Here is a 25,242-nt window from a genome sequence, read left to right on the forward strand (position 1 = left end):
CTCTCTGTGAATCACATAACTGTACAATGGTCAAACAGAGTTACATTAATTTTTCATCAAGATCTTCATAATCTCACCACAGCAGATCATCTGCCTCTATCTTCTCCTGTCCCTTGTGTCCTGTTCTCTGTGGTCTTGCTCTTTTCCTCCTGCTGGCAGCTCCATCTTCAACATCCGTTGTCCAATGTTATTATTCGCTGTCCCATCTCTGCACATGAACAAACCATCTCAACTTTGTCTCTCTTGCTTTATTTCCAAACCATTTAACCTGAGCTGTCCCTCAAATATGCTCATTTCTAATCCTGTCCTTTATTTCATCTTGAAATACAGTCTTTAAATTAAAGTATGTAAGTTAAAAGTAATGAGGTTGGTGAATTTGACCTCTGCATTTAACACATTTTGATTTTGGACCAGCCACCTTCCAGTTACAAGCCCAAGTCCTCTCCTCTTTCGCCATGGGGTGCCCAAGAAATATTTCATTAATTGGTAATTGGTTTGAGTGCTCGTTTTAATCATTAAAACAAGTTCTCTAATTCTCCAGCTTCATAAATGTGACAATTTTATTAGTTTTCTTTTCTTTTTCCACACAATAAAGAATTCATTACAATTGAACAATTTTCGTTTGTGGCCAAAACAAGACATTTTGATAACGTCATTATTTCGAGGTTTAGGAAACACATTTTTTTTGGCATTTTATGGACCTAACTTATCGACAGTTTACTACCACCACTACTACTACTAATAATAATAATAATAATAATAATAACACTAACTCAAACAAACAGGTTGAACATATTGGCAAAAAAGAAAATCTGTATGTATCAGCAATTAGCTATCAAAATATTACATGTTAAAACGTTTTTCCTTCCTCAGTAGATTAAGGTTTGAAACAGATCTGTTTTCTTCCTGAAACTACAAGACTAGCTATTCTACATATATGAATATAAAACTTAACTTAATATACATAATACATATAAAACTATATAAACTATACATAATTTCAGCTAAAAATCAACATGTAGAGGTTATTTTTTTTGTAAATCTAGCATAATTTTCTAATGGACTACATATCCCATAATCCCTTTCTGTCTCCTGTCGTCCTCGGTCTACTACTTCCGCCTGCCTTGCGCAAGCTCACATCGTTGTAGAATGCGGATTTCGGAGCTAACAAGAATAGCTAGCCATTAAGCTAAAAACAACCGTTTTGTTGTTTGGCTTCAAACTGGGGGAAATGTCTAAAACGCACTCGCAGCCCCCGCAGTCTTCGGCAGCGACGACTACCGGGGGCACCTCTTCGTCCTCACCCGCGGGGGGTTCGACATCTCCCGCAACCGTGTTGAACGTGCAGCCCGAGAAACCTCAGCATTACACGTACGTAGCTAGTTAGCATGGTTTGCTAGCTAAGTGGGCACAGTCTCACGTGTAGTTGTTTGTACCAACATGCTGCAAAACATGTGTTCTGGGGAAATATAGCAAGTTATGAATGTTAATATGACTGCGCCTTATATAGCGTTCCTGTGCTTATCGTAGAAAGCAGGTTTCGATAAAGGGGCCTAACGTGCCCTACTAGCATCAGTCATTTCCTAAAAGCCTTGTAGAAGTCGTATAACTTGTATTATGTTGTTGTTTATGTGTCGTTAGTACAAATATGTAATACTAGTCCTGTGGAAGCCAGTAACAATTGTTAAGTAGGCTGAGACAGCACTTGAGACATGGACACTGTAAATATTGATATTTAAATATGCACTGGAAGTAAATATAAATGCAGCCAAGCTTGTTTCTGTGCAGATAAGACAATAATGTTTTAGTGTCTTTAATCAAACCCCCCACTCTGTCGTCCCCTCTCTGTGTGGCAGATATCTGAAGGAGTTCAGGACTGAGCAATGCCCCCTGTTTGTGCAGCACAAATGTACACAACACAGGCCCTTCTCCTGTTTTCACTGGCACTTCTTGAACCAGCGGCGCCGCAGGCCTATTCGCCGGCGGGATGGGACGTTCAACTACAGCCCAGATGTTTACTGCACCAAATATGATGAGGGGTCAGGCACCTGTCCTGATGGAGATGAGTGAGTGTGACTGAAGCCGTTGTCAGACTTGTGGTACCTGTGGTAGTGTCTCGAGATTGTGGTCCGGACATTTTCCAGAGTTTGTGGTGGATATCGTCTGTGTGAGACATGTTCACGACAGCAGGAGAACATTCAGTTACATGGACCATAACTGGCCATTACAATAGGCACCTGGCAGGAGAATCTCCTGAGCAACTCCTGCCAACATTTGTGTGCACACCCACGAGAGAATCTTTTTGTGGAAGATAAGCGGATGTGTGAAAGCAGGTTAAGATTTAAATCATGTGAAAAATGTTCTTTGCATCTTGTTTACGAGTAGCTGTGGAGTAGTGTTGTACCTTTTTAAATGTCCTCTGAAAAATCATGGTAAATGACATCCTTTTTCAGTTTTAGTACAGAGTATTTTGTGGGAGTAAACAACGGTGAAGGGAAAACATTTTGGGGGGTTTACCAAAGTCATTTCAATTGTAAATAATCCAAAGAATTGCCATGTCCCATCTCTAACAGTTGTAAGCATTTGAAATGTTAAATCTGAATTGCTCAAGTGAACCACGAACATCTATGGGACATTACACATCAAAGAAGTCAGTTAAGCAGGGATTGAGGATACGCCCATACACCACAATTGAAAATCTAGGAGGATGCCTTGGAAGAAAAGAGTCTGATGCACGATCTTCAGTGTGCATTAGCACAACACAACATCTTGCTCACTGCGTTTGCTTCTTTTCCACTTCAATGTGCCGAATCGTTATTGGTCTTCATGTCAGCTCGTACACAACATGTACAGACAAAGAGAATATAAATGTAGGAATGTGAGGTGATCAGGTGTCATACAGGGATGTCTGTGTTACATGCTAATGACTTGGTATGTGAACAATGTAAACTGTTCCTGTTTCACTCCTCATTAGAATATGGCACGTTGCCATCATTTCAGGCAGGAGTACAGCACTTTTTATTACTACCGTAATTGAACACAAGAAGGAAAGACACATTGAAAACAATTTTCATGTGTCACTAAAATAAAAGTTTAGCTGCTAAAATGAATATCATTGAGAATAATAAACAGAGCTGTGCCAGTTCAAAAACCCTGTTCACATATACAAGTGGTTGTTTGTTTAAGACCGGTTTTTGGACTTTGGAAATTGAGAAATCTACCTTTCACAATAATTTACGAATTATCGATCACAATTGCAGAATTACTGAATGTGATTGTGTGTGTGTGTGTGTGTGTGTGTTCCAGATGCCCATTTCTACACCGGACAGCAGGTGACACAGAGCGCAGATACCACCTTCGCTACTATAAAACGGGATCCTGTATCCATGAAACTGATTCAAAAGGCCACTGCAGCAAAAATGGCTCCCACTGTGCCTTTGCACATGGGTCACATGACTTGCGCAGCCCTGTCTATGATATCAGGTGCCCAAAAGAACTAAACCTGATCAAATATCAACCCTCATATGATTTCTGAATGAGTATCTATGCTATACTTATGTACAGCATTGAGTGTCTCTTCTTTATTATGTGGATTTTACAGAGAGGTGCAGGTGATGGAGACTCAGGGAGGCTCAGGAGCCTCAGAGGGAGGTGGTGGAGGAGGAGACGGACAGTCAGGACAAGCAGCGAGTACTGCACTTATAGAGAAGATACTTAGCGAGGAACCACGTTGGCAAGGTAAATGTAGTTTTTCTACTTTGCTATCATTCAAAAAAGCTGCACCTCTGATGTAGATTTGTCTGCCATTGACACTTGAGTTTGTTTCCATTTGAGTTTGAAAACTTAGGTAGTGGTTTTAAACGTTTAAATTGTTCCTGCTCGTCTAAGTTCACCAGCTTAGAAAGGAGAGCAATGTTGACGCTGACTCTGTTTCAACTTGTCATCATCGGTCTTAAATTTAATCCCTGATTGACCCGTTTAACTGTTGTTGTTAGTAGAACTTTCTGGAGCTAAGCAAATAAATTCGTAAGAGAGCAGAGAATCTGCTTTCTGTTTACACTGGCAAGTGCATGTCTAGTGTGTGTGGTTATATTGGATAGCAGATAACTTATATAGAGCGGAAATAAATACTTTTCTGTTTGAAACCATTTTTAAAATGAAAATGTAGTATGGATCTGGACTATTTGTAACAGCACATCTCGCAACAAACAATTTCCAGCTGAAATGATTATTATCAAGTCCGAACAACTTGATTTGATCATAACTAGATGAGTGAAATTCAGTATTTTTTTCAAATATAATCCATACTGTCACCTCTAATTGTGATTTGTTTATTGTGTTGTGTTTCATTAGATAACAATTATGTGCTGTCCCACTACAAGACAGAGCTGTGTAAGAAACCGCCACGTCTATGCCGTCAAGGTTATGCCTGTCCGTATTACCATAACAGCAAAGACAGGAGACGCAGCCCGCACAAACACAAATACAGGTGTTCTGTCTTTTTTTACATTGTGTGAAAAGAAGAGATTCAAAAAATATTGTATTTTTTTCCTTCAGTTGTTGTTATAGTAAAGGTAAATAGTTTTTTTTTTACCTCCAGAGCATTGCCATGTCCTGCAGTTAAACAGAGCGAGGAATGGGGGGATCCCAGTAAATGTGAGGGAGCAGAGGGATGTCAGTATTGTCACACCAGAACAGAGCAGCAGTTCCACCCAGAGGTTTGTTTCTTCTGTAATACATACTCTGTCTTCACTAGAATTTACCAGGGATGAATATGAGATGGAGTGTTTCTGTTATTCTATCACAGATCTACAAATCCACAAAGTGTAATGACATGCAGCAGTGCGGTAGCTGTCCCCGAGGGCCCTTCTGTGCCTTTGCTCATATTGAAAGTGAGTCCCCCACCATACAACTCTGCATATTTCTCCGCATAAATGTCTCCCTTTACCTTCTTGCTTTATTACAGCAGAAATGTAATAGTATAAAATTATATTCTTTGAATTCCAGAGCCTTTTATTCCAGATGAACCATCAATCCCCTCTCCCAGCTCCCCTCCACCCCCCAGACCTCCTGACCCTCTTCCCGTTCAGGAGGCCCCTTCAAGCCCCAGTGGAATGAGCATGGGGCACGGGACTGGTTCCATGTCAGACCCCTTTTCCCTGTCTGCCGGGTCATGTGCAGCAGAGCGCGGGCTGCTGGGCAATGTTCTGTCCTTGTGTGAGGAGTTGAGCGGAGCAGTAGAGCCTCTGTCTCCGTGGGCAGGAGAAGGAGGATACGGCAGGGCGCCGGGGTTTGAGAGGGAGGACCAGGCCAAGCACAGGAGTTTTGCTCTAGAGCAGCGCAATAAAGAATTTGCATCAGCACAAAGCAAACAGGTACCAACACAGTTTTCATCCAAAGGAAAATTAGCCCTTTTCTGAAATTGGAGGTTTAAATCTGCATAGAACAAGGCAGCAAATGTTTGATATCATTTTTGAAAATGTCACACATTTGTCCTATATTTTCATAAGAATCACTTGCTGTCTTTTCTAGGACCTGTTAGTGTTTTTACCAGTGGGCAGCCCTTTGAGCTTGTCCTCCAGCATCCCCTCGAGTCTGGCCGCTACTCCTCCGAGTCCTGCCCCTCTTGGACCACTGGGCTCAGGCATCACCTCGGGCATGAATGCTAACGCTCTGCCTTTTTACCCCACGAGTGAGACGGTGGAATCTGTAGTAGGTGAGTCGGGCTGTATTGAAAACCTGAACATTTAAAATAGAAAAAATTAAAATAAGAGCCAGCAACAGTTTTTGTGAAGTTCAATCAAACAATTAGAAGATTGTGAAGGTTCTCAGTCTGTATGTTCAGGATTTTAGATATAGTTAAATATATATGTTTTTATCGGTCGTTGTTGAGTTCAGAACTGAGGAGACCTCTTGGATGAAGTTAAACATCTTCCCCAAATTAAAACAAGTCTAGCTCCCGTCGCTCAGATAGGACTCGAGGTTGAATTATTGTTTTTAGACACAAAAAGTGATATCAAACCATTCCTAGCACATACACAATATTCATATGTATATCTAATGTGTGTAATTTCTTTGTGGTCATGTTTATAGAATCAGCCTTGGATGATCTTGACCTGAATGATTTTGGTGTGTCGGCACTGGAGAGGAGTTTGGAGAGCAGCTCTGCTTTGCCAAGTGTGGGAGTAATGCTGGGTATTTCACAGACACGAGCATAAACTCACACAACTGCACAGGATTAACAAATTAATTCATGAATTCATACACACTTGCACTCCCTTTTGGGAAAAAAAAACAAAAAAAAAACCCCCAAAACAAATCTTCTTTCTGTGTTTGTAGGAGGTAGCCAGCTTCAGAGTTCTGCCCCTGTCAACATCCCCGGATCCTTTAGCAGCTCTGCTCCTTTCAGCTCGCCTTCACCGTCTCCTCCAATTAGGCCTCACACGTCTCCTTTCTTTTCCTCTCACCTGTCGCAGCATGGCCAATCAGAGAGCAGCTTCTTAGGTCCTTCACATAGCTCTTTAGGTTTGTGGGATTTGACTCTATGACATCAGGCAACAGAGAGAGAGATGATGATGATGTTTTTTTATGTGATAATTATTCTGCTCTTTATAGGTCTAAATGGTATGAGTACAAATATCTGGGAGCACTTTCCATCCGGGCAGGGGTCCCCCGGGACACCCCCTGCCCTTCTGCCCTCTGGCCCCTGTGTAGAGGCCACCAGGCTCAAACAGGAGCTGGAGGAAGCTCACAGGACGCTGAAGCAGTGGGGTCACAGCTGGAGACACACAGCTCAGGTAGGTAGGTAGTGGGTCATGTGTGCATACATCTGTAGGTGGGTTACGGTCAGCCTGTTTTTATGGGGATTTTTGAGATTTGTTTTGTGTCAAAACACTCGAGGGAGGTGGAAAAGTTGGCCCATTGTTCAAATGTGTATGTGAAACAGATTCTGCAAATAAAGGAAGACACACTTCTCCATTATTGTTTTAGAAACATAACACGGAGACGTAGACATAGACTCGAAAAAAATGCAAACCTGTGGAATGGATGAGGCAGTTATTGGCATTTACCCATCACTTGTTCTTATCAGCCTTCAATGGTATTGTCATGTTATGTATTCCAGTGCAATGTTGAGAAATATCTATTTTTGTTTCACAAATCTGCATAAGCTCTTATTGGAGGATCCAGTTGGAAAAAAATGGGATATTGTAGCATGTTAGCACCGTGTCCAGGTTTCCAAATATTCTTCATTGGTACAAAATAAGAGTGATTCAATCCTTAAAAAACAAAACACAGCTGCACACAATTGTTCCGGAAACCTTGATGCTATAATAAATCATCAACTTTATCCTGTTTTATTTATTTACTCTGGCAGTCGTGGGCCACGGTGAAGGCCGACACGGAGGAGTCGCGCGCCCACGCGACACGGGCAGCCATGGAGGTGGAGAGAACCAGGCAGGCTGAGGAGGAGGCGCAGAGACAGGTCACTCTCCTGCAGGAGGCGCTGGAGAGCTTAAGGAGCGGGGACAACCCACATCTAGCGCTGCATCAGCTGCAGCTACTGCACAGACTGCCGATGGAGTCGGTGCTGAGTTTGCAGGCTCAGCTTTGTAGCTGCTTACATGCTGTAGAACAGGTAAAACCAGACTCTTTTTTTATCTAAGAATAAATATACTCGTATTGCTTTTCTGTTTGTGAAGATCACATTATTACTGTTACTGACCACTGTATTTTTAGATGGACATTAATAGATTTAGACTATAATCTGAACATTTGCCATGTAAGCAGCAGTTTCTGATCACATGTAGTCAAATACACTTGTATTTTAATCTTATTTACGTGTGTTTTAATTGGGTTATACCACCCTCTTGGAGTTTTTATAGCCGTTGCCTGTCGAGTTCACTGTGTCACCTTGTTTCTTTGTCCCAAATTCCCTGTTGTGTTATTTTTAAAGCTGCTCTCATTTTATAGTTAACGTTTGGCTTATTTCCTGTATTTTGCTGTCGTGTCTTTGGTTTGTTATTATGCATTTACAGTATATGTTGTGTTTATCTTCTCAGTTATGGTCATTTGTCTGTTTACTTTGATGTTTATGTACAAATAATGGGCACGGGCTACTCTTAAGTTCTAGATATTAAGTTGAGTTGTGAACCTCAAGCGGTGCTCCCCTGACTTTTTATTTCGCGATGTCTGAACATTTCCCCTCCCTTTCCGCCAGGTTGTGTTCAGGAAACAGAGGCAGTGCTGTGTGACGTGTGGCAAGCCTGGCTCGGCGTTCCTGCCCTGCGGCCACGGACTACAGTGCGAGAGCTGCTCCGCCTCCACAGAGTGCCCGCTCTGCCCTGAACAGACCCTGGACCAACAGCGCTCTTGACGTCACAGCCCACGTCGGACCACGGCAGACCACCGACCAGTCAGTTCTGATTCCTCAGATACCAGCCTTGGACCTCAGCCGCCATTAGGAGTTACATTGAGGTCGTTTTATAACATGGTAACAACACTATCACTGACCCGGTTTTGTATTTTTAAGATGACGTCGACTGGTCAATGACCGACTTCCTGAGCGCCTGGCACAAAGTGAAAGCTCTTAATGTCGAATTTAGAATTAACAATTTTTTCCAGTGTTACCCGAGGAGAACCAGTACATTTTTACGAGTAATTGCTCTCAACCAGCAACACTGTTTCTGATTTGTGAAAGAAACTTAAAAGACCTGCTGTTATTTCTTCACTAACCTAATGAAACTCGGCTCTCATATATATATATATATATATTCCTAAATGATATTTTAATGTTTCAAAAATATGAGCTCATCCTAAAGATGCAGAAAACACATCTCTGTGTGTTTTCTCTCCATCTGGACAGTTTCAGCTGGTTTTGCTGTCACGAAGGTCAAAGGCATTTGTTTGTTTTTTGGAATTCAAAGCTCTGGGACATTTCAAATGTGAGTTGAAAACTCTGGTCTCCTCTCAGAAATCGAGACAATTGCTCATGACAATGTACATTTCTTTACAACCTTTTCAGTCCTCCACAGTTAGGAGCTCCCTCTGACTGTGGATAAATATACCACAGATGTAAACAGCAGTGGTTTTCCTGGCTAAGGTCCAACTTGAGGCTCATTTATACTGAACAAAAACAGGTCTTTTGTCCGTCCTCTGCATTCATGTCAGCCGTATTTGTGCACATCTACTGAAAGCCTTCAGATACAGACACACTGACGAAGCGGCAGTACTACTGGCAATCATGGGGGGGGCAGTGTAGTCCATGTGAGACGGCCCTCAGGAGGAACACAGGTTTTTTGAAGTCAGAATTCTGACTTTAAAATTCTGATTTAAATCTTTAATCACTTTAATCTCAGAATTCAGGCTTTTTGACTTTAATCTCAGAATTCTGATTTTTTTTTCACAATTACAATTTTCTGAAATTCTGACTTTAATCTCAATAATCTCAGTACTCTGACTTTAATTTCAGAATAATATCAGAATTCTGAGTTTTTTCACAGAATTATGATTTTCTGATTCGGGTTTACATCTCAGAATTCTGACTTTAATCTCAGAATAAACTCAGAATTCTGACTTTCTAACTTTAATCTCAGCATATCTGCTGTTTTATTTACTTTCAAAAACATTTTTACATGTGTTCCAAATACTCTTCTGTACAAAAGAGACTTTTTAAGTTGGTAAGAAACTTTTACCTCTTACTGTCTAGAAGTACATTATCACATCCTCTTCCACGTCCGCCATGTTTGTTCTCATTAGTTGTTGATTCTGTGCTGCTATCTAACGGATGTATAACGTATGAAAAGGACTCACTGAAGTAGACATGAGTAGAATAAATGAGCCTCGAGTTGGAGGAAACCTCTGAAATAGCAAGATTTCTAAATGGGGTTTGGTGTTTGCACTAGTGTTTAAGAAAGCAGGGGATGGGATTCTGAGGAATATAGATCACAGAGTGAGAGGCTTTGGTTTCTGTTCATTAAGTTTTGTAACTGTCAGAGCTCGACGGATACATCACATGGTGTTGCTTAAACATACAGTTCATAATATCCTGAGTAATGTGTCACTGTTTCTGGAAGAGGAGACCAAATTATTGTAGTTGTGTGACGGCAAACAACACCAGACTAAATGTCTAAATGGACGGAATAAACACCGCATCTTTATTTGAAAGTAACAGCATCAACAGGTCTGACTGAAAACAATATAAAGGCATATTATTCACTTTCATAATAATCCTATAATGCTACAGCCAAAAGGAGGCCATACCAGACTGCTGGTAGCGCTTGTCTAGATTATGGTGATTGATTGATTTTTTTTTGTTTTGTTTTGTTATTGTAATAATATTTTAGTAAAATGCATTTATTTAAAAAAAAACAACAATTCTGTTAAATAATGACAAAATATTTAAACATTAGTAATATTTGTTTAAGTTTCCAACAGATGGCCTCTTGAAGCACTCAGGTTTCTCCAGTGTTCCAGACATAAACTGGAAGATTAAAGCATGTTAACACAATCAAGGCAAATGTACTCGGTCAACACGTGTAGTCTTTGAAATTACATCCTTTTTTTTTATTTTTACTTAAGTGCTTTTCATGTTTTTTTTTTGTTAAACCTGGCCCCTTTTGCTATGATTAAAAACATTTTTACATTTGTAGTCATCTTTGACATTTCACAGTGTGTCAAATGTAGTCTAACATATATATTATATATATATATATATCTCCATAGTTAAGTGATGTCATTATCTTTTGCACTGATCAGACAAAGCATCAGGAAGCAGACAGATGTGTAAAAGTGTGTAAGGTTTAAATGCAGGCGTGAACGTGTTCATGATCACTGTGATGGTCTCTGCTAATAACCCATGCTCGGCATTCTGTCCACACACCAGATCATCCAACACCAGTGTTTTCCTTCTGAGTGGATTTCCTTTTCTTTCTTTTTTTGGTACAGATCATTAAAACAAATTGTATATTTTTGGATTAAGAACTTGTCTCTGTGTTAATCAGCGACTGCTTCTCTCTCTGTCTTCGCCTCTTCACCAAAGCCTGAGCATCCCGTTCTCCTCTCCTGGACTCCAGCAGTGCCAGAATGCTGTCCTCTGAAAAATGAAAAAAACCAAAAAGTAGTTTAACTATACAACTATATCTCAAAAAACTAAATCACAACACGCGTGATAACTGGAGGTTTTGTTTACGTTAAAGCTGCGAGAGAGCATGTACCAGAAAAACCTTTTCAAAAAAAGAGGGCCAAACCAAAGTTTGCACAACCACCAGTCCACAGATGTCTGCTGTGATTTGCTGTGGTCCTTGTGGTGTCGTTATGAGCCCATTTCACTGAAGTTTGCGACCACACAGACTATAAATGAAAACCAAATGAGTGTAAATAAGATGGTCGTATTGAAACGTAGGGAAATGTGGGGTCGGGTAAGTTCCTTAATATGAGTGCGAAACTTTCAGTGAACGCGGAAAGTAGAGACAAATTTTAGCCCCATAAAGTGTCTTTTGAATTTGTCCTATTGATAGGCAATAATGAGTTATACTGAATAATAAATTATTATAAATCGATGTAGCAACAGTTTCACTGGAGGGCCCAATCAAAGTGTTGAGCCCATGATATCCTTCCTGGTATACTCGTGCATCACCGTCATGTAGTATCCCACTTTGCCATCAGGTGGCAGTACAAGTCAGGACACACAGAATAGGTTATATTCCTACCAACGAAGAAGAGAACAACGCTACAGCTCCCTTTTAACATGTCTGGTTTGAGCAGGTCACAGCTGAAAGGCCTGTCGGGGAGTCATGGTCGAAGGTTGCCAGGTTGAGACTCAGATGACTATCTTTGGCGACTACTTCTTCTGTTGTCGAAAAAGTAAGTATACCAGGGCCTTAAATCGGCGTTAAATGTGGTTCCTCCCTTAATCAAGGCTAGATTATCAACCTACTGTACACTGCACTGCAAGAAAGTGAGGTGCCCCTGCTGCCCATGTGACAGATTACTCTTGCTGTGCCACATTCAAATAAAATAAAAGTCAAAACCTGCTTGACTGGTTCAAACCCCCTGACGGATCGTACCATTAGGTTTAGGATGCATCAGAGGCAGGCGCATCTGAGCGGGCGGGCTGTCCGGCCTTAAGGAGAGACCTTCTCCTTCCTTTGCTCCACTGACTCCTGGTATGGCCTTGAGTCCCAGGAAGGCCTCACCTTGAAAGTCATCTGTCCTGAAGATGTCGTGGTCGAGAACAGTCACCACCAGGCAAGCTCCTGGAGCCTTGCACTGGTCCAGGGAAACCAGGCTGTAATTAAAAAAAAAAAGAAAAAAGGGTTGGAGGTTAGAGTGTGACGAACCAATACAGTGAACTGACTAAGACCAGTAACTTACAACTCAAAAACCTCGTCGAAAAGGGGATTGAGATCACAGCTTTTGATCTTAGTGCAGCGAGTTTCTATCTCAGGGAAGATGTGGTAAGGCTCCAAACACAGCTGCACAAACGGGTCACTAAAACCTGTAAAATGACAAAAATCATTTTTCTGCTTTCTGCATGTTATTTTTGTGGCTGTGATTGTTGTGCGTGGTCCTACCATTGTAGTCCATTGGCAAGAGGTTGACTGCGTTCAGAACCTCAACTCTGAGTCTTTGGTCTGACCTCCTGTAGGACGTGAGGAGGGTGACCGCGCCATATTTCTCTCCACTGTGTGTGTTCTGTTGCGTATAAGGAAGACAGCGGAAGGATTAAACAAATTGGACGAGTGTAAGTGTGCACACTTATCAGCAGGTGTCCATCTTACCTGCTCCTTTATTTTCCTGTCAAAGAACTTCTGTATAAGCTCCTGGCTGCTCAGAGCATTGTGAGTCAGGTAGGCTTTGAGAGTCTGGACAGACAGAAGAGACACTTCATTGGAAATGTTCTTTTCATTCCGATCTTTGCGACTTTTCTTCTTTGGAAAGTCGCAAAGGAACATCAACTAATCCTAGAAATTTCTCTCTTCAATTTGCGGTTTCTCACCTTATAATCATCAGAATGAAGATCATTCATAGGGAGTCCATTTCCTTCTGCATGGAAGCTCAGCTCCAGACACTGATAACAAAATATCTGATATTAAGATGCATCTCAATGAAGAAATTGATAAATGTCTAGAGTCTACAGCAATGCTAATAGTCATTATAGTCTATAATAGAAAACACAGGGTAGTTCATGGAGCTAAATTGAAATGCTACTTCCACAATGCCATCTACAGAGTTAATATCTTTTTTTTTATTAAAAAGCCCAATCTCTCAATTAAAGGGGAAGAAATCCTGTAACCACTCCCTTATTGGATCTGCTCCTAAATTAATTAGTTTCTTCCTTTGGTCATGATCCACCCCTGCACAGAATTTCATGGACATTGATTGAGAATTGGACAGAAAAACACCAGCAAATCATTCCTCTTCCTTTAGAAAAAGATTGGGGGCTTGATCCCTGGTCCCTCTTGTCTACAAACCGATGTGTCCCTGTGCCAAAGGCAGTCTACATTTGGGGGAGTATTGGAAAGCCTTGATCTCTAAAATCTCTTTGCGTCTCCCGCTGGAGACCTTTGTGTCCTGTTGTGTCCCTGCTTTGACTTCCATAAAGACTCAAACACAACCAACAGTTGTGTTGTTCAGTCATTTCAAGGTCTGAGGTTTGACCTATGTGTGCCATTTTACTGTACAATCTTCTGTGGTGGTCAACCACGTGGCTGAGGACTGACCTGCAGTGTATACAGCAGCCTCTGGCAGAACACCATGAATCCTTCTTGTTGTGGATGCTGAGTCGCGACCTGGTAGATGATCTTCACTGAGTGGTTCCACAAAGGAGTCAGAAGGCTGGAGGTAGGAGAAAACAAAAAACAGACATCATTTTATGAGGCGATATCAAGTGATGATGAAGATTAAATCAACATGGAACCATCGCACTCAAAACAAATTATGAGGATAATCAAGTGTTGAACCTGTTGAAGTTCTCTTGGACCAGGTTTTCATTCATGTACTTCAACTCTTGCTCTAGGTACTGCATCAGAGGGGCTGCAGCCTACAACAGAGAGGAGCCTGGATATCAATCAAACCTGAGGCATCATTGACTGTGCAAAACAGGCCGTGACTGTCACTTACATCTTCTGTGGACTTGGAGGGAAGCCGCTGCCTGGTCGACATGCTTCTAATGTAAGTCGCAATGTCTGTATTGATCTTGAGAAACAAACAGATAAAGAGGTGACGCTATTATCGGTCCTTTCCAACCCCTTATACTTTGAAAGCAACATGTACACACCTTTTTCCCGAGAGTGTCTAAAGCAGAGCGGATCTCTCGGCTGAGGATGCTCTGAGCCTGCTGAAGCTGCGAGGGCAGCGTGTTGTGGAACTGGCTTTCCCCTATGACATTCTGAGTCCGATCTCGAAGCCCTGTCCAGTTCAGCTGCGTAGGGAGTCTAGTTAGGAAGGACCTTAAGTGTTCCAGGTCGTTTACTACCACACACAACTAAAGAAGAAAAGGGGTTTTAAGATTCTTGTATATTTTGTAGTATTTTTAAACAATTCCTCCTCCTGTGTACTTACCATGTTTATTGCACTGCCGTGGTCAGAGTTCTCTGACAGCACTTTGACCCTCTCCTTCAGGATGTGACAGTAGTTCACCACAATCTTACATACGTCCTGAAATCACAGAGATACACCTCACTCTTCAACATCTGTATCCCATATTCAATTTGTCCTGTACAGTAACTGACTGGAACCACTCTGCCATCATGTAATACCTCAGTGACTTTGACCATGAGCATAAAGGCCTCCTCAGGGTCAGGCCAGGACAGCTGCTCCCACAGGTAGTAGATGGGCTGGATACAAGCCACCAGATCCACTGCTGAGGAACTGTGCTTTATTGGCACCGAACCAGTCTGCAGGGGCTGGAGCTGAAAGGTATTTACACAAGATAATGACGTCTCTGTGAAGGTGCTCAGTCATCCAGCTCATTGAATCTGCAGTAGTTTAGATATACAGTAGGCAACTGGACTGACCTTTGTTAAAGTGAAGATGTTTCTCCTCTCATCCAAGAGGCTACTACAGTTTTTTGGTTCAGACAACTGAAGAAGCCCTCTCTGTGCGAGGTGGAACGTCTCATCCAGGAAGCTTCTGCAGTTCTCGAACCTGAAGAAGCTTCCTGAATGAGAGGTGAAACATCCAATTGCCTATATCTAAAATCCTGAAGATACAAAACTGAATGAACTGTCCATTATGACAATGGCACTGCACTGAAACCCAAGCACTACCGTACCTGGTCCACCCGCACAGCCCGCTCCACTCTGTCCTGAGTTTTGCTGAACGCCTCGTTGAGCCAGTATGGTAGAGCCTCTCTGAAGTCCTCATGAAAGTTTGTCAGCTCCAGTAATCCCCTGAAACAACAGACAGACTCTTGATCCTCTTTGTCACATTCCCTTTTTTTGTGTTTATAGTTGTCATTCCTGCATGTTGTTGTACACTATATGGACAAAACTATTTGGCCACACCTGTTAATTATTGAATTCAGGTGTTTCAATCAGGCTTTGAGCTCTAGGCCTCTTATCTCCAATGAAAGACAATCTTAACGCTTCGGCATACCAAGACATTTTGGACAATGCTACGCTTCCAACTTTGTGGCAACAGTTTGAGGAAGGCCCTTTTTGTACCCCAGTGCACAAAGCAAGGACTATAAAGACATGGTTTGATGAGTTTGGTGTGGAAGAACTTGACTGAGCCCTGACCTCAATCAGAGATTTGATGGGAACAGAGATTGCAAGCTAGACCTTCTCGTCCAACATCGGTGCCTGACCTCATAAATGCTCTTCTGGGGGGGCAAACTCCATGTTAAAGGACTGTTGTAATGTATTTGAATACTTAGTGTATATTTATAGTGTATCTCGTGCAGCTGGAACATGGGTTACAGTGCATTATCCCACAGTTAGGATATATGAAAAGACTGTAGAGCAGCTTGATAAGAGCTCTGGCACTTGGCCACTGGTTGTGGAACCTGGTGTGATGCAAGACGCCTGACCTTTTCTGCAGGAAGGCCTTCTCTTTATGGATGGCCTGGAGGTTCAGGTACACGGAGAACAGACTATTGGCAAGATGCTGCTCCATCTGACCCTCCATCAGCAACAACGTTCCCTTCACCTCATTTGCCAGCTGTTGAGGAGGGTGTGGCAAGATGAGATGATGGCATCAGATATTGTCATGACATCTCGGACAGTTCCACTGACCACTTACCAGGGAGTCGAACGTCTTATAGACAACGGTGAAGACGTCCACCTGCACAGCACTAAACCATAGAGAAACAAACACCTTCATTATTAAGAGTAAAAATATACTTTTCTTGCTATTTGGTTTCCTATATTTTGACAAAAAGACATTTGCTTCAAGTAAACTTTACCCTCAGATTCCTTTTCAGTAGTTATTTTAAACTAGACTAAACATTAATGACAGTGGTGAGCAATGTTGCTTCATAATAAGCCAGTTCCTAGTTCAGATTCTGGTTTGACAAAGCCTTTCTGAGTGAAGTCTGCATAGTTTTTCTCTCATTTTTGCGAGTTTTCTCAAGCTTCCACAGTCCAAAGACAGGCAGATTGGGTTTAGGTTAATTGGACGCTCATATGTTGACCATTGATGTGAATGTGAGAGCAAATGGTTATTTGTATGGTGGCCATGTGGAATGGTGACCTGTCCAGACTTTATTCTGCGAGTACTGCGATTCCAAGTGCCATAAACACCACCATCCCACCGTGTAGGCCATGTACTACAACTATTACACCTTTGTCAAGCTAGAGAAGGACCTTCAACTCCACTTGACCCGTCTTACCTTACAAATACCCTGTTCCAGACGTCTTTGTTGTGCTTTATGTCTTCTCGCACCTCCCCAATCAAACTGGAGAGGGCGTTAATAATCTCCGGCAGGTCCTGTACTTCAGCAATGTACAGAGACGACATGACATTAGCTTTATGAGATAAAATAGGAGAGATACCATGGAAGCATCAACTCTGGGTACAGCATTATGTCGTCTTTACCTTAGTCATTGGCTGATGCAAACCCTTTTTAATGTTAAACCACTCCTGTGTGCCTGTCTGAATTTAAAACATATCATTAATGGGTGGTAAAATATACAATTTGTAATGACATCATTAGTATGATGACTGACCTGTATGGCATGGCTGACCTCATCATTCAGCTCCACCTGAGCTGGGTTCAGTTTCTGAAATGCCCGAGTCTTACAGATCTGGACTAAGATTCTGGTAAAAAAAAACAACAACGCCAAAAACAGTTATTGTGGTGTTGTTTCATCCATGCCAACAATGATAAACATGTACAACAGGCCGTACCTGAGCAGTGTGTGTAGTTTTGGAGTAGAAGTGGTGGTTGGGGGGAAGATGTCTCTGTATTTGGTCACGAGACACAGTCCGTATTGCAGGAAACCATGAAGAGAGTCACCAAGTTCCTGTTTCTGTGAACACAGTGCAACGTGTTTCTTAATGCTTATTACAGATATGAGCTTCTGGTTTTACATTTGACCATACATGTAGTCAGAAAACGAACAGACATGAAAAGCTGTATAGATAAGAACATGTCACGCAACAGAGAACTTAGCTTTTCAAAGACGCATTGAAAAATGGTCATATCATGATAAAGTTGTCATAGGCAGTGAGCTAGTGTGGAGGAAGTAATCCAATCTTTATCAAATTGTACATACAAGTTGAGCTCTCATTATCCAAAATGAAAGTACTTTCAAAAATGTACTGCAGTCTTTTAAAATTCTTGCACTTGTGTTCTGGTGTGACTTTTGTAAGACTGGGAGGTGGAGTAAGGTGCGTTTATACCTGCTGGTGGGGCAGCTGCTGCTGATGCCAGTGGTATTCTATACTGGTGAGTTGCTGGAAGAGCACAGAGGAGTCCACCTCCAAGCTCTGATACAGTTTACTGTAAGCCACCCACTTCCTGTTGGGGGGTATGAAACACACATGTGCAAACTTCAAGAGAATGTGTGATGATATTACTCAGAGATTTAACAGCGGTAAATCTCTGAATGTGAATGTGAAAATGAAACATTTTTAGGGCCCGAGCACAAACGCCAGGGGCCGAAACTGAAATTTGAGCGCGTTTATCGTAAGATAAAACAACAATTTGTACTTGTATTTGTTTTTACTTAGAGGTGTGCATGGAGGAGCCATGATCACACTGTCAGCTTCTTCTGCAGTGAGTTAACTTCGAGTTATCTTACCCTTATTCCTTAAACCTTATTTTTTTCCCCCTGATTTTACTCAGGATTTACAGTTGGGCTGAGTAGTAGTAGGCACAGAAATTGGTTAGTGTGTGAGGGTAACAGATCTGACCTGACCTCAGTCAATCAAACAAATTGTTTGAGTCGACCCTGGACGCAATCGGGTAGTGTGTACCAATCACCAAAGAGTAGGTGGGACATGAGGAAATAGTGTCATAAGACGAAGACGACAGGAAGCAGCGTGAATATCAAAACAATGATGGCGATGAGTGTGGGAAACGAAGCAGCCTTGGTGGACATTTGCGCTCTGTTAATGCTTGCACTAGTTAGTTAGATGTTCGCTTACGCCAGGTCCTGCAGGAACGGTGAGAGGTCGTTCTGTGTAGCGTAAAGCTCGAGCAGAGTCTGGGCCTCGACGCACAACGCTCCTTTCCATGGACCAGATCCCTGAGTGAGACGAGACAAAATGAAGGGAATTATAAAAAGAGAAAAAAGTCATGCAATGGATTTAAATGTGGATTTTTAGGTGAGATGAGCTTGGACCTTCACCTGCTGTTTGGAGATGTACGCTTGAACACACTGCTGCAGGATGCCACAGTAGTTGATGTAGGCGCTCCGGCCGGCACTCAGCGTCCCATCTCTCTGCCAGTCACACAACACATAACCATTATATCATCTATAATGATAAAAAACAGATGCATGTGTTTGCCATATCTGTAAGAGAACGGGGATTTAGTCACCTCTTTATGGATGAACTTGAGATTGAGGTGGCACTGGCCGCGATCAGGATACGTTTCCGTTCGGGGCTGGAGGTTGTACCAGTTATCTTCAGTAGAGTGGAGATCCTAAAGGAAGTTGGAGGTGGAACTAATTACACTGGCGGGGACAAAAAGTCAAGAGTGAAATAGTAGTTTTAAAATATAAATATATACCTTCAATTTTAAGATTATGTTTCCCAAAAAGTCGTCTGTGCCTTTCTCCTTTTTGGCCTCCTTGATCATCCTAAAAAAACCCAGTAGAGTTTGAAAGTGTTCACAGTCATTGTTCGGTTAACAGTTTGAGCCATGAGGGGGAAAAGGAAGTGTCGTACCTTCTCAAACTGTTAAAGTTGGTTTTGATCTCCTCCAGTTTCTGAGTGAGTGACACCTCTTCATCCTTATCCCTGAAAACAGAAAGTGGGAAGAGAGATGAAGACGAGAGATGGTTTTAAAGCAGACAAAAGAATCGGAGTTGTGCTTTTTGATTTTCTCACCACATCTCAAGGTGGAAGCTGGCACCAACGACATCTCCAAACTCTCTGAAAACAAAACGAGATGGAAAAATCAGTCGGTTGATGCTCATTTCGGACTGATTCAAAGGAAATGGACGTTGGTGCAGACTCACAGGATGAAGGTTTGGTTCCAGATGGGATTCAGCGTCTGCTTCTTTATGTCCGTTTGGTAGATTTTGTCAACCGATGTGGCGTCTTTTACAACTGACTTACAGGGTTTGGCTCTGGACTGGCGTGTCAGATTCTCTTGTTCATCCTCCAGTATGGTCAGCATGCAGTATGGGTCACTAAAACCTGTCCAGAACAGACCCGAGTTGCAGAGTTGGCCTACACTCAAGGCAGGAAGCTCAAGGACGTCAGGAGGTATAACGAGAGATTTAAATGTGCGCAAGTGCTTTACTCGCTAAATTCAAACTTGGTCAAATTTGACATGGTTTTATTCAAGCCCACAATATTCGTCCTCCATGCTGATATACAGCATCATATTTGATAAGAGGAAAGACAGCCAAAACATTTGTGTTAACTACTACAGTAGAGCAGTATTTCTGATTTTCCTTTCTGATTTACCACCAGAGGAAACTCGCGTACCACTGGTGGTGCACGTACTTCAGTTTGAGAACCATGGCTCTATACTACCCCGTTTGAAAGAAAGGATGTTAAATGCTGGTCATTTTGAGTAATTTCACCCCAAAGTCGTGGCATTAATGTTGTATGCTGACAAAAAAAAAAGGTCTTCAATGACTCACCACTGACATCTTTTCCCAAGATTCCCTTTGCTTCCTTCACTGTGGCCATCAGGCAGTAAACGGGAGGCTGTGGGAATCAAACACTGGTAATCGCTGCCTCAAACAGATGACATTCTAAATAAAATAGGTATTTTCTGTGAGATCATTCAGTGGCACACCAATGCCGACTTGCTTTTCTCACCTCGGTGCTCTGCACTTTTTCCAAAAGACTGCTGTGCTCTGCCTCTGTCATAGTGAAAGCCTGGTAGATAGGACATGACATCTTGTGTGAATCTCAATCACACGGCAACACAGGAATAGAATTATGGGTATTCCCCCGTAAGTGTGAAGTCAAGCGGTTTACCTCCTTGAGGTACTGCTGAAGTTGGCTTTCTGTGACGTCCTCAGAGGACGACGGTTTACCCATCGCGTGGGCGATGGTGTAAAGCAGCTCCTTGTACAGAGGCTTCAGCTGAGAAAAGAAACAGATATGAATAGTTTGTTTCTAACTTGCGTTAAAATAAATGATAAATCATAAATGAGGACCTCCAGCTCCTTGTGTCTCCGCGCTTTCTCTTCTGGGTTCTCATTTTCCACCAAATCCTGAAGAAACGTGCGAGACATTTTTGATTAAATCACAATTCCGTGTTAATGTGTGTGCAAAATGTGTAGATTCAGTGGCTCCTACCCTCCTGAACGGCAGTTTTCTCGTCAGCCCGATTCTACGAGCGTGAGCGGGTGAAATCTGAGCAAAGGAAATAATAATAATAAAAAAAGAGGGACTTGAGAAAACGGATGAAGACAGGATAGATTGATTAGATCTGTGTTCGTATCGGTAACATGGCTTTCAGGAAACACTTCAGCCAATCAGGAGCCAGAACTCCACAAAGAAGTGGTCCTCGCTCGCTGTTTGTCCGTGAATAAGTGCCCACATAATTATGTTTGTATAATCGCTTTTCATAGCCTTTAATAAGCCTTTTATGTGTACAATAAGGGCCTTGCTTTGGTTTGTTACCATCTGCACTCTCACCATTAGAGGTCACTAACTCTTAAATCCTGGACCATTAAGACAAATCTACTTAAAGAAATTAAGAGGAAAATATCAACGTTGAGGTGCAAAATGACTCCCAGCAGCTGCTGTGTTTTGTACCTGTTTGCGAACTGTTGAGCCGTTTCCCTGCAAAACGGAAGATAAATGAAAAATGAGCCCCACTTTCAGTAAATAAACACAAACAGAAACAGTTTTGTTTTCGATCACTTCTTGTGTAATTCACTTCCTCTATTGGTGACCATGAAACTGACTCGGTGGCCACATATTCAACGCTCAGGTTCGTGAAAATCATCGTCCTAAAAATAAGAATGCAAACAGACACAAATGTTGTGCTGTGCAAACGCACACCGTATGTGTCACTTGTGATAAACACTGTATGCTTCACTCTGCGTCATCTCACCCCAAAATACATTCAGAAACAGTAGTGAATCATAGTCACAGTGTTTGGATGCAGTTTTTAACTTTTTGCTCGGGTTTTTTACAAAGGAAATCAAGAACATCTGTGAGGAAATGGTTCAAATGTGCAGCGTATAACTATATATAGTACAAAGTATATCATCTGTTCGGTTGTCACCGTGTTACCAAACAATCTCGTGACAGAATTAAACACACTGTGTTGTAGTAGTGTCCACATTATGCTCAAATACAGGGTGGTTCTTCTTACCTGGTCCGGTGTTTGCAGGAGTTTGTTGTCTCTTTTCTCCTTTCTTTCACTCGACATAATGATGCTAATGTTTAACCTCCACACACCTGCCTGTTACACTCATGTGCTCTGTGTGTGTGTGTGTGTGTGTGTGTGTGTGTGTGAGGAAGATGAGGAAACTATGTGTGTGATGTGAGCGAGATGTGTCTTGATGTCGCATGAAACAGCCGGAAGGCATCACTTCCTGTAGAAGGAGGTAACATCAGTGACTGTGGCTTGTGAACTGTTCTTCATCTGTTGTGCTGCATTTTGTGCACACACACACACACACACACACACTGGTTTCCATGACTTCTGAGGACATTGCATTGACTTACATTGATTTCCTGGAGATTTACTCTAATCTTAACCATAATTACTACTGGTCCAATCCTAATCCTGACCTCAGGCTAAATTCAAAACATGTCATCACCTAAGAATGTACAACATACATACATTATGTGTAAATTACTGTCCCCACAACATAAGGAATGCACACACACACACACACAGTTGTGCTTCATTCTTAGTAAAGACACTCATAGACATATTGCATTCCCTAGTCCCTTTCTCTAACCTTAACCATCACAACTAAATGCCTAACCCTTACCTTAGCCTAAACCCAATTCTAACCCTAGCCCTAAAACCAGGTCTTAACCCCACAAAATGAGCCTCAAATGTCCTCATTCCTTTTTTTTTTTCACAAAGCCACAAATACAAGAACTCGCACTCAGACACACACACACCTAACCCAAACCTTAACCTCACCACAATTCATGGTTGAATGTCCTCATCAGGACCGCATGAGGACTACTGGTGTTTATGTCCTGTTAAGTCCTGAAGAGGTGACAAATACAAGCACACACACGGTAAGCTGCAGCTGAGTGTGATAATGAAAGTACATGTAACTCGAGACTGTCCATCTTGTTTGTTTTCTGTGTTCAAGTCAAAAGACTGTATTTGTATATTATTTACATACATGTTTTAATGTATTTATGACTGTCGATCTATTGTGTGTACATCGTTAGCTGATATTTGACACTTTAATACTCTACATGTACTGTACCAGGTAACTAGAATTAGTTTACATGCATTAAATGTCAATATTAGGTCTAACATTAGGGTTTATAATGCTGTCAGTTGTTTGTTTAACTCCCTTTACGTCAAAGAATACCATGGCACAAATTATAGTTGCATCCACTCTGATTTCACTAAGACATGACAGTGAAAAATAGCCGCATTACATAACTACTAGTATTATATACTGCAGTCATTGCCATTTTTACGTAGGATTTATGTGTATACATTTTAAATAACATGTATATGATGAAGCTGTGATTCATTTATCAACATAAAAGTGCTTAACACATTTATTAGACCACCACCCAAAGCTGCTTTTTATGTTTCTCTTATGGTTAATACACCAGTATGTAGAAGCTCTTTAACTGACATTATATTTTTAATGCTAAAATATAATAATCATTGTGACTCATACATTTCCAAATGTACTGTTTTACAAACAAATAGAAAAATAGTAAAGCACATGATTGTTTCTTGATTAAAATGTCAAATTATAGTTATTTACTTGCATTCCTGAACATTTAATTACCCATTTAATATAGTAGATGTTACAGAAGTGACATTAAAAGAAGACACTGTATTAAAAACACAGTTGCTCTGGTCATGATTTATGTCATCACTTATGATGCAATTAAAGTTATGTTTAAAAAGCGCCATTCACTGTATCAGATGCTTAAAAACAACCAACCTGAGTCAAGCAGACTGACACACATTTAAAATAAAAGCATTTATTGACAGAAGTCAAAAATATCCCCATATATTACAGATTTCATCTTATTTACAGTGAACAAATACAGCAATGTCGTCCTCTGTGGCCTCGACCTGAGCTGCGGCCTCGACCTGAGAAATCAGCTGCTGTTCTGTGAGCAGGTCAGGGTTTAGTGTTTTTGTCTGCTTCACCTGAAGGAGAAGGAGGATCAATCAGATCCTTGTATCCCAGTTTCTGTAGCGGCTCCTTGGCCATCAGCTGACTAGAGAAACACAATGACAAGTTAATTATCCAGTTTTTATTCACAACGACTCCAGTGAGGGCAGTTTTAAAAAAAAAAAAAATAAATGTCTCTTACTGCTCCATCCGACATTCCAGGTAGTCTTTGGACTGCACTCGACACAGGGAGTTATCGTAGCTGTTGTCCTTCAGACATCTCATGAACTTCTCCTTGAAGTCTTTACACTCTCCTGAAACAAAGGTGACAATTGTGCTTACATTACATGTCATTTAAACACTTTTAGGGCTGGACACTAGATAAAGAATGCTCTATGCATGTTGCAAAGGCTGATTGAGTTGTGGTAAATGGAGATTGTTCTCCTTGCTAGTTTAGCTTGAACCAAAAACAACACAATAGAAAACAATTGTGTCATTTTATTTCGTCATTTTCCACCAACATTGTGTCCTTGCACACTTAACTCTATTCTCAATTCAAACTACAGCTACTACAGCACGTTAGATCAAGTTTTTCAGTTATTTATTTCAAAAATCAAGTCAGGAATGTTTTTTTTGTTTATTAATTTTTATACGGTCCCTAACCACATGAACAAACGAAACTATTTTTGTTGTGTGACATCACAACTATTAAACATTAAACGAGGAGTATTTGTTTGTATCTGTCTCAACGTGACCATTCATTATTATTATTTTTAAAATAAGCAGCAATAATAGTCAGGAGGGTTAGCTTGTGCTAAAGCTGTCAGTCGTCAGGGACAAGAGGACAGGTGGTAGCGGCGGTTGTCGCTTCTTTTTCGGGCCGATATTGTGCGTGTTCACTCACCGAAATGATCCAAAGGAAAAGAGCCTTTATCCGGAGCCCGAGGTTTGAAAGACTTGGAGCTGAAGTTCATAGCAGTGGACATGTTTGTTTATGTCTAAGGTTCCGGTCACACAAGAGCCAGCAAGTAATGGGCGCGTGGTTATGACGTAGGGCTTTGCTTCTGGGAGGGCGTTACTCAGCATGTCACGTGACAGGGACATTATCTTTTCACCATTTAAAAAGTAAATAAAATATTTTACTACAACTCTAGACAAACATGAAATGTATTTATGTTTTCCATAAATATGAATATATGTATTAAATTTAATTATATTACTATATACGTGTATTAAAAAAAAGCATTTTTTTAGTAGTAGTTAATAGAAATATGAACCCTTTCAGACTCTAGATTATGAATATAAATATTATAATATTTTTTTC

At 41.3% G+C, this 25,242-nt stretch overlaps 3 protein-coding genes across 4 annotated transcripts; 1 reads left to right on the plus strand and 2 right to left on the minus strand.

Moving 5' to 3' along the window:
• Positions 1-1,143: 1,143 nt before the first annotated feature.
• On the plus strand, positions 1,144-10,980 carry unk (unk zinc finger). 2 transcript variants are annotated; one of them, XM_058621246.1, is made up of 14 exons: positions 1,144-1,371; positions 1,857-2,066; positions 3,307-3,483; positions 3,602-3,738; positions 4,354-4,489; positions 4,601-4,718; positions 4,808-4,892; positions 5,008-5,375; positions 5,533-5,716; positions 6,094-6,195; positions 6,340-6,525; positions 6,616-6,797; positions 7,376-7,636; positions 8,219-10,980. In XM_058621246.1, exons 1-14 carry the CDS (start codon positions 1,232-1,234, stop codon positions 8,372-8,374), a joined length of 2,442 nt encoding a protein of 813 aa, XP_058477229.1. In that variant the 5' UTR covers positions 1,144-1,231; the 3' UTR covers positions 8,375-10,980. The 2 variants fall into 2 exon arrangements, with proteins under 2 accessions (XP_058477229.1, XP_058477230.1); XM_058621247.1 differs by lacking the exon at positions 8,219-10,980 and having other exon boundaries at positions 6,616-6,801; positions 7,376-7,605.
• Positions 10,955-22,100, minus strand: unc13d (unc-13 homolog D (C. elegans)). The gene is made up of 34 exons (XM_058621245.1): positions 21,956-22,100; positions 21,391-21,417; positions 20,929-20,985; positions 20,787-20,843; positions 20,605-20,712; positions 20,443-20,502; positions 20,262-20,328; positions 19,629-19,809; positions 19,498-19,542; positions 19,336-19,407; positions 19,178-19,247; positions 18,986-19,090; positions 18,795-18,887; positions 18,592-18,692; positions 17,845-17,962; positions 17,350-17,471; positions 17,169-17,259; positions 17,038-17,094; positions 16,832-16,929; positions 16,243-16,294; positions 16,031-16,161; positions 15,275-15,392; positions 14,760-14,912; positions 14,563-14,658; positions 14,279-14,485; positions 14,122-14,196; positions 13,962-14,041; positions 13,722-13,836; positions 12,998-13,069; positions 12,780-12,863; positions 12,573-12,693; positions 12,373-12,496; positions 12,066-12,286; positions 10,955-11,092 (listed from the first exon to the last, which is right to left on the minus strand). Exons 1-34 carry the CDS (start codon positions 22,010-22,012, stop codon positions 10,974-10,976), a joined length of 3,354 nt encoding a protein of 1,117 aa, XP_058477228.1. The 5' UTR covers positions 22,013-22,100; the 3' UTR covers positions 10,955-10,973.
• Positions 22,101-23,765: 1,665 nt separating this feature from the next.
• On the minus strand, positions 23,766-24,972 carry LOC131448735 (cytochrome c oxidase assembly protein COX19). The gene is made up of 3 exons (XM_058621456.1): positions 24,823-24,972; positions 24,121-24,232; positions 23,766-24,024 (listed from the first exon to the last, which is right to left on the minus strand). Exons 1-3 carry the CDS (start codon positions 24,902-24,904, stop codon positions 23,925-23,927), a joined length of 294 nt encoding a protein of 97 aa, XP_058477439.1. The 5' UTR covers positions 24,905-24,972; the 3' UTR covers positions 23,766-23,924.
• Positions 24,973-25,242: the final 270 nt, after the last annotated feature.

Source organism: Solea solea, chromosome 21 (genome assembly GCF_958295425.1).
Source record: "Solea solea chromosome 21, fSolSol10.1, whole genome shotgun sequence".
In the NCBI taxonomy this organism is placed as follows: domain Eukaryota; kingdom Metazoa; phylum Chordata; class Actinopteri; order Pleuronectiformes; family Soleidae; genus Solea; species Solea solea.

What these genes read in the sequence shown, in the direction of transcription:
- unc13d (XM_058621245.1), bottom strand. Translation starts at nt 22,012, where the DNA reads ATGTCGAGTGAAAGAAAGGAGAAAAGAGACAACAAACTCCTGCAAACA. An exon ending in ATAAGACGTTCGACTCCCTG is followed by an intron (nt 16,162 to 16,242) that starts GTAAGTGGTCAG and finishes CCTCCTCAACAG; the next exon opens with CTGGCAAATGAGGTGAAGGG. An exon ending in GGCTGCTGTATACACTGCAG is followed by an intron (nt 13,070 to 13,721) that starts GTCAGTCCTCAG and finishes TTTTGTTATCAG; the next exon opens with TGTCTGGAGCTGAGCTTCCA.
- LOC131448735 (XM_058621456.1), bottom strand. Translation starts at nt 24,904, where the DNA reads ATGTCCACTGCTATGAACTTCAGCTCCAAGTCTTTCAAACCTCGGGCT. An exon ending in TTTTCCTTTGGATCATTTCG is followed by an intron (nt 24,233 to 24,822) that starts GTGAGTGAACAC and finishes CCTTTGTTTCAG; the next exon opens with GAGAGTGTAAAGACTTCAAG. An exon ending in CTGGAATGTCGGATGGAGCA is followed by an intron (nt 24,025 to 24,120) that starts GTAAGAGACATT and finishes GTGTTTCTCTAG; the next exon opens with TCAGCTGATGGCCAAGGAGC.
- unk (XM_058621246.1), top strand. Translation starts at nt 1,232, where the DNA reads ATGTCTAAAACGCACTCGCAGCCCCCGCAGTCTTCGGCAGCGACGACT. An exon ending in ACCTGTCCTGATGGAGATGA is followed by an intron (nt 2,067 to 3,306) that starts GTGAGTGTGACT and finishes TGTGTGTTCCAG; the next exon opens with ATGCCCATTTCTACACCGGA. An exon ending in GCTTACATGCTGTAGAACAG is followed by an intron (nt 7,637 to 8,218) that starts GTAAAACCAGAC and finishes CCTTTCCGCCAG; the next exon opens with GTTGTGTTCAGGAAACAGAG.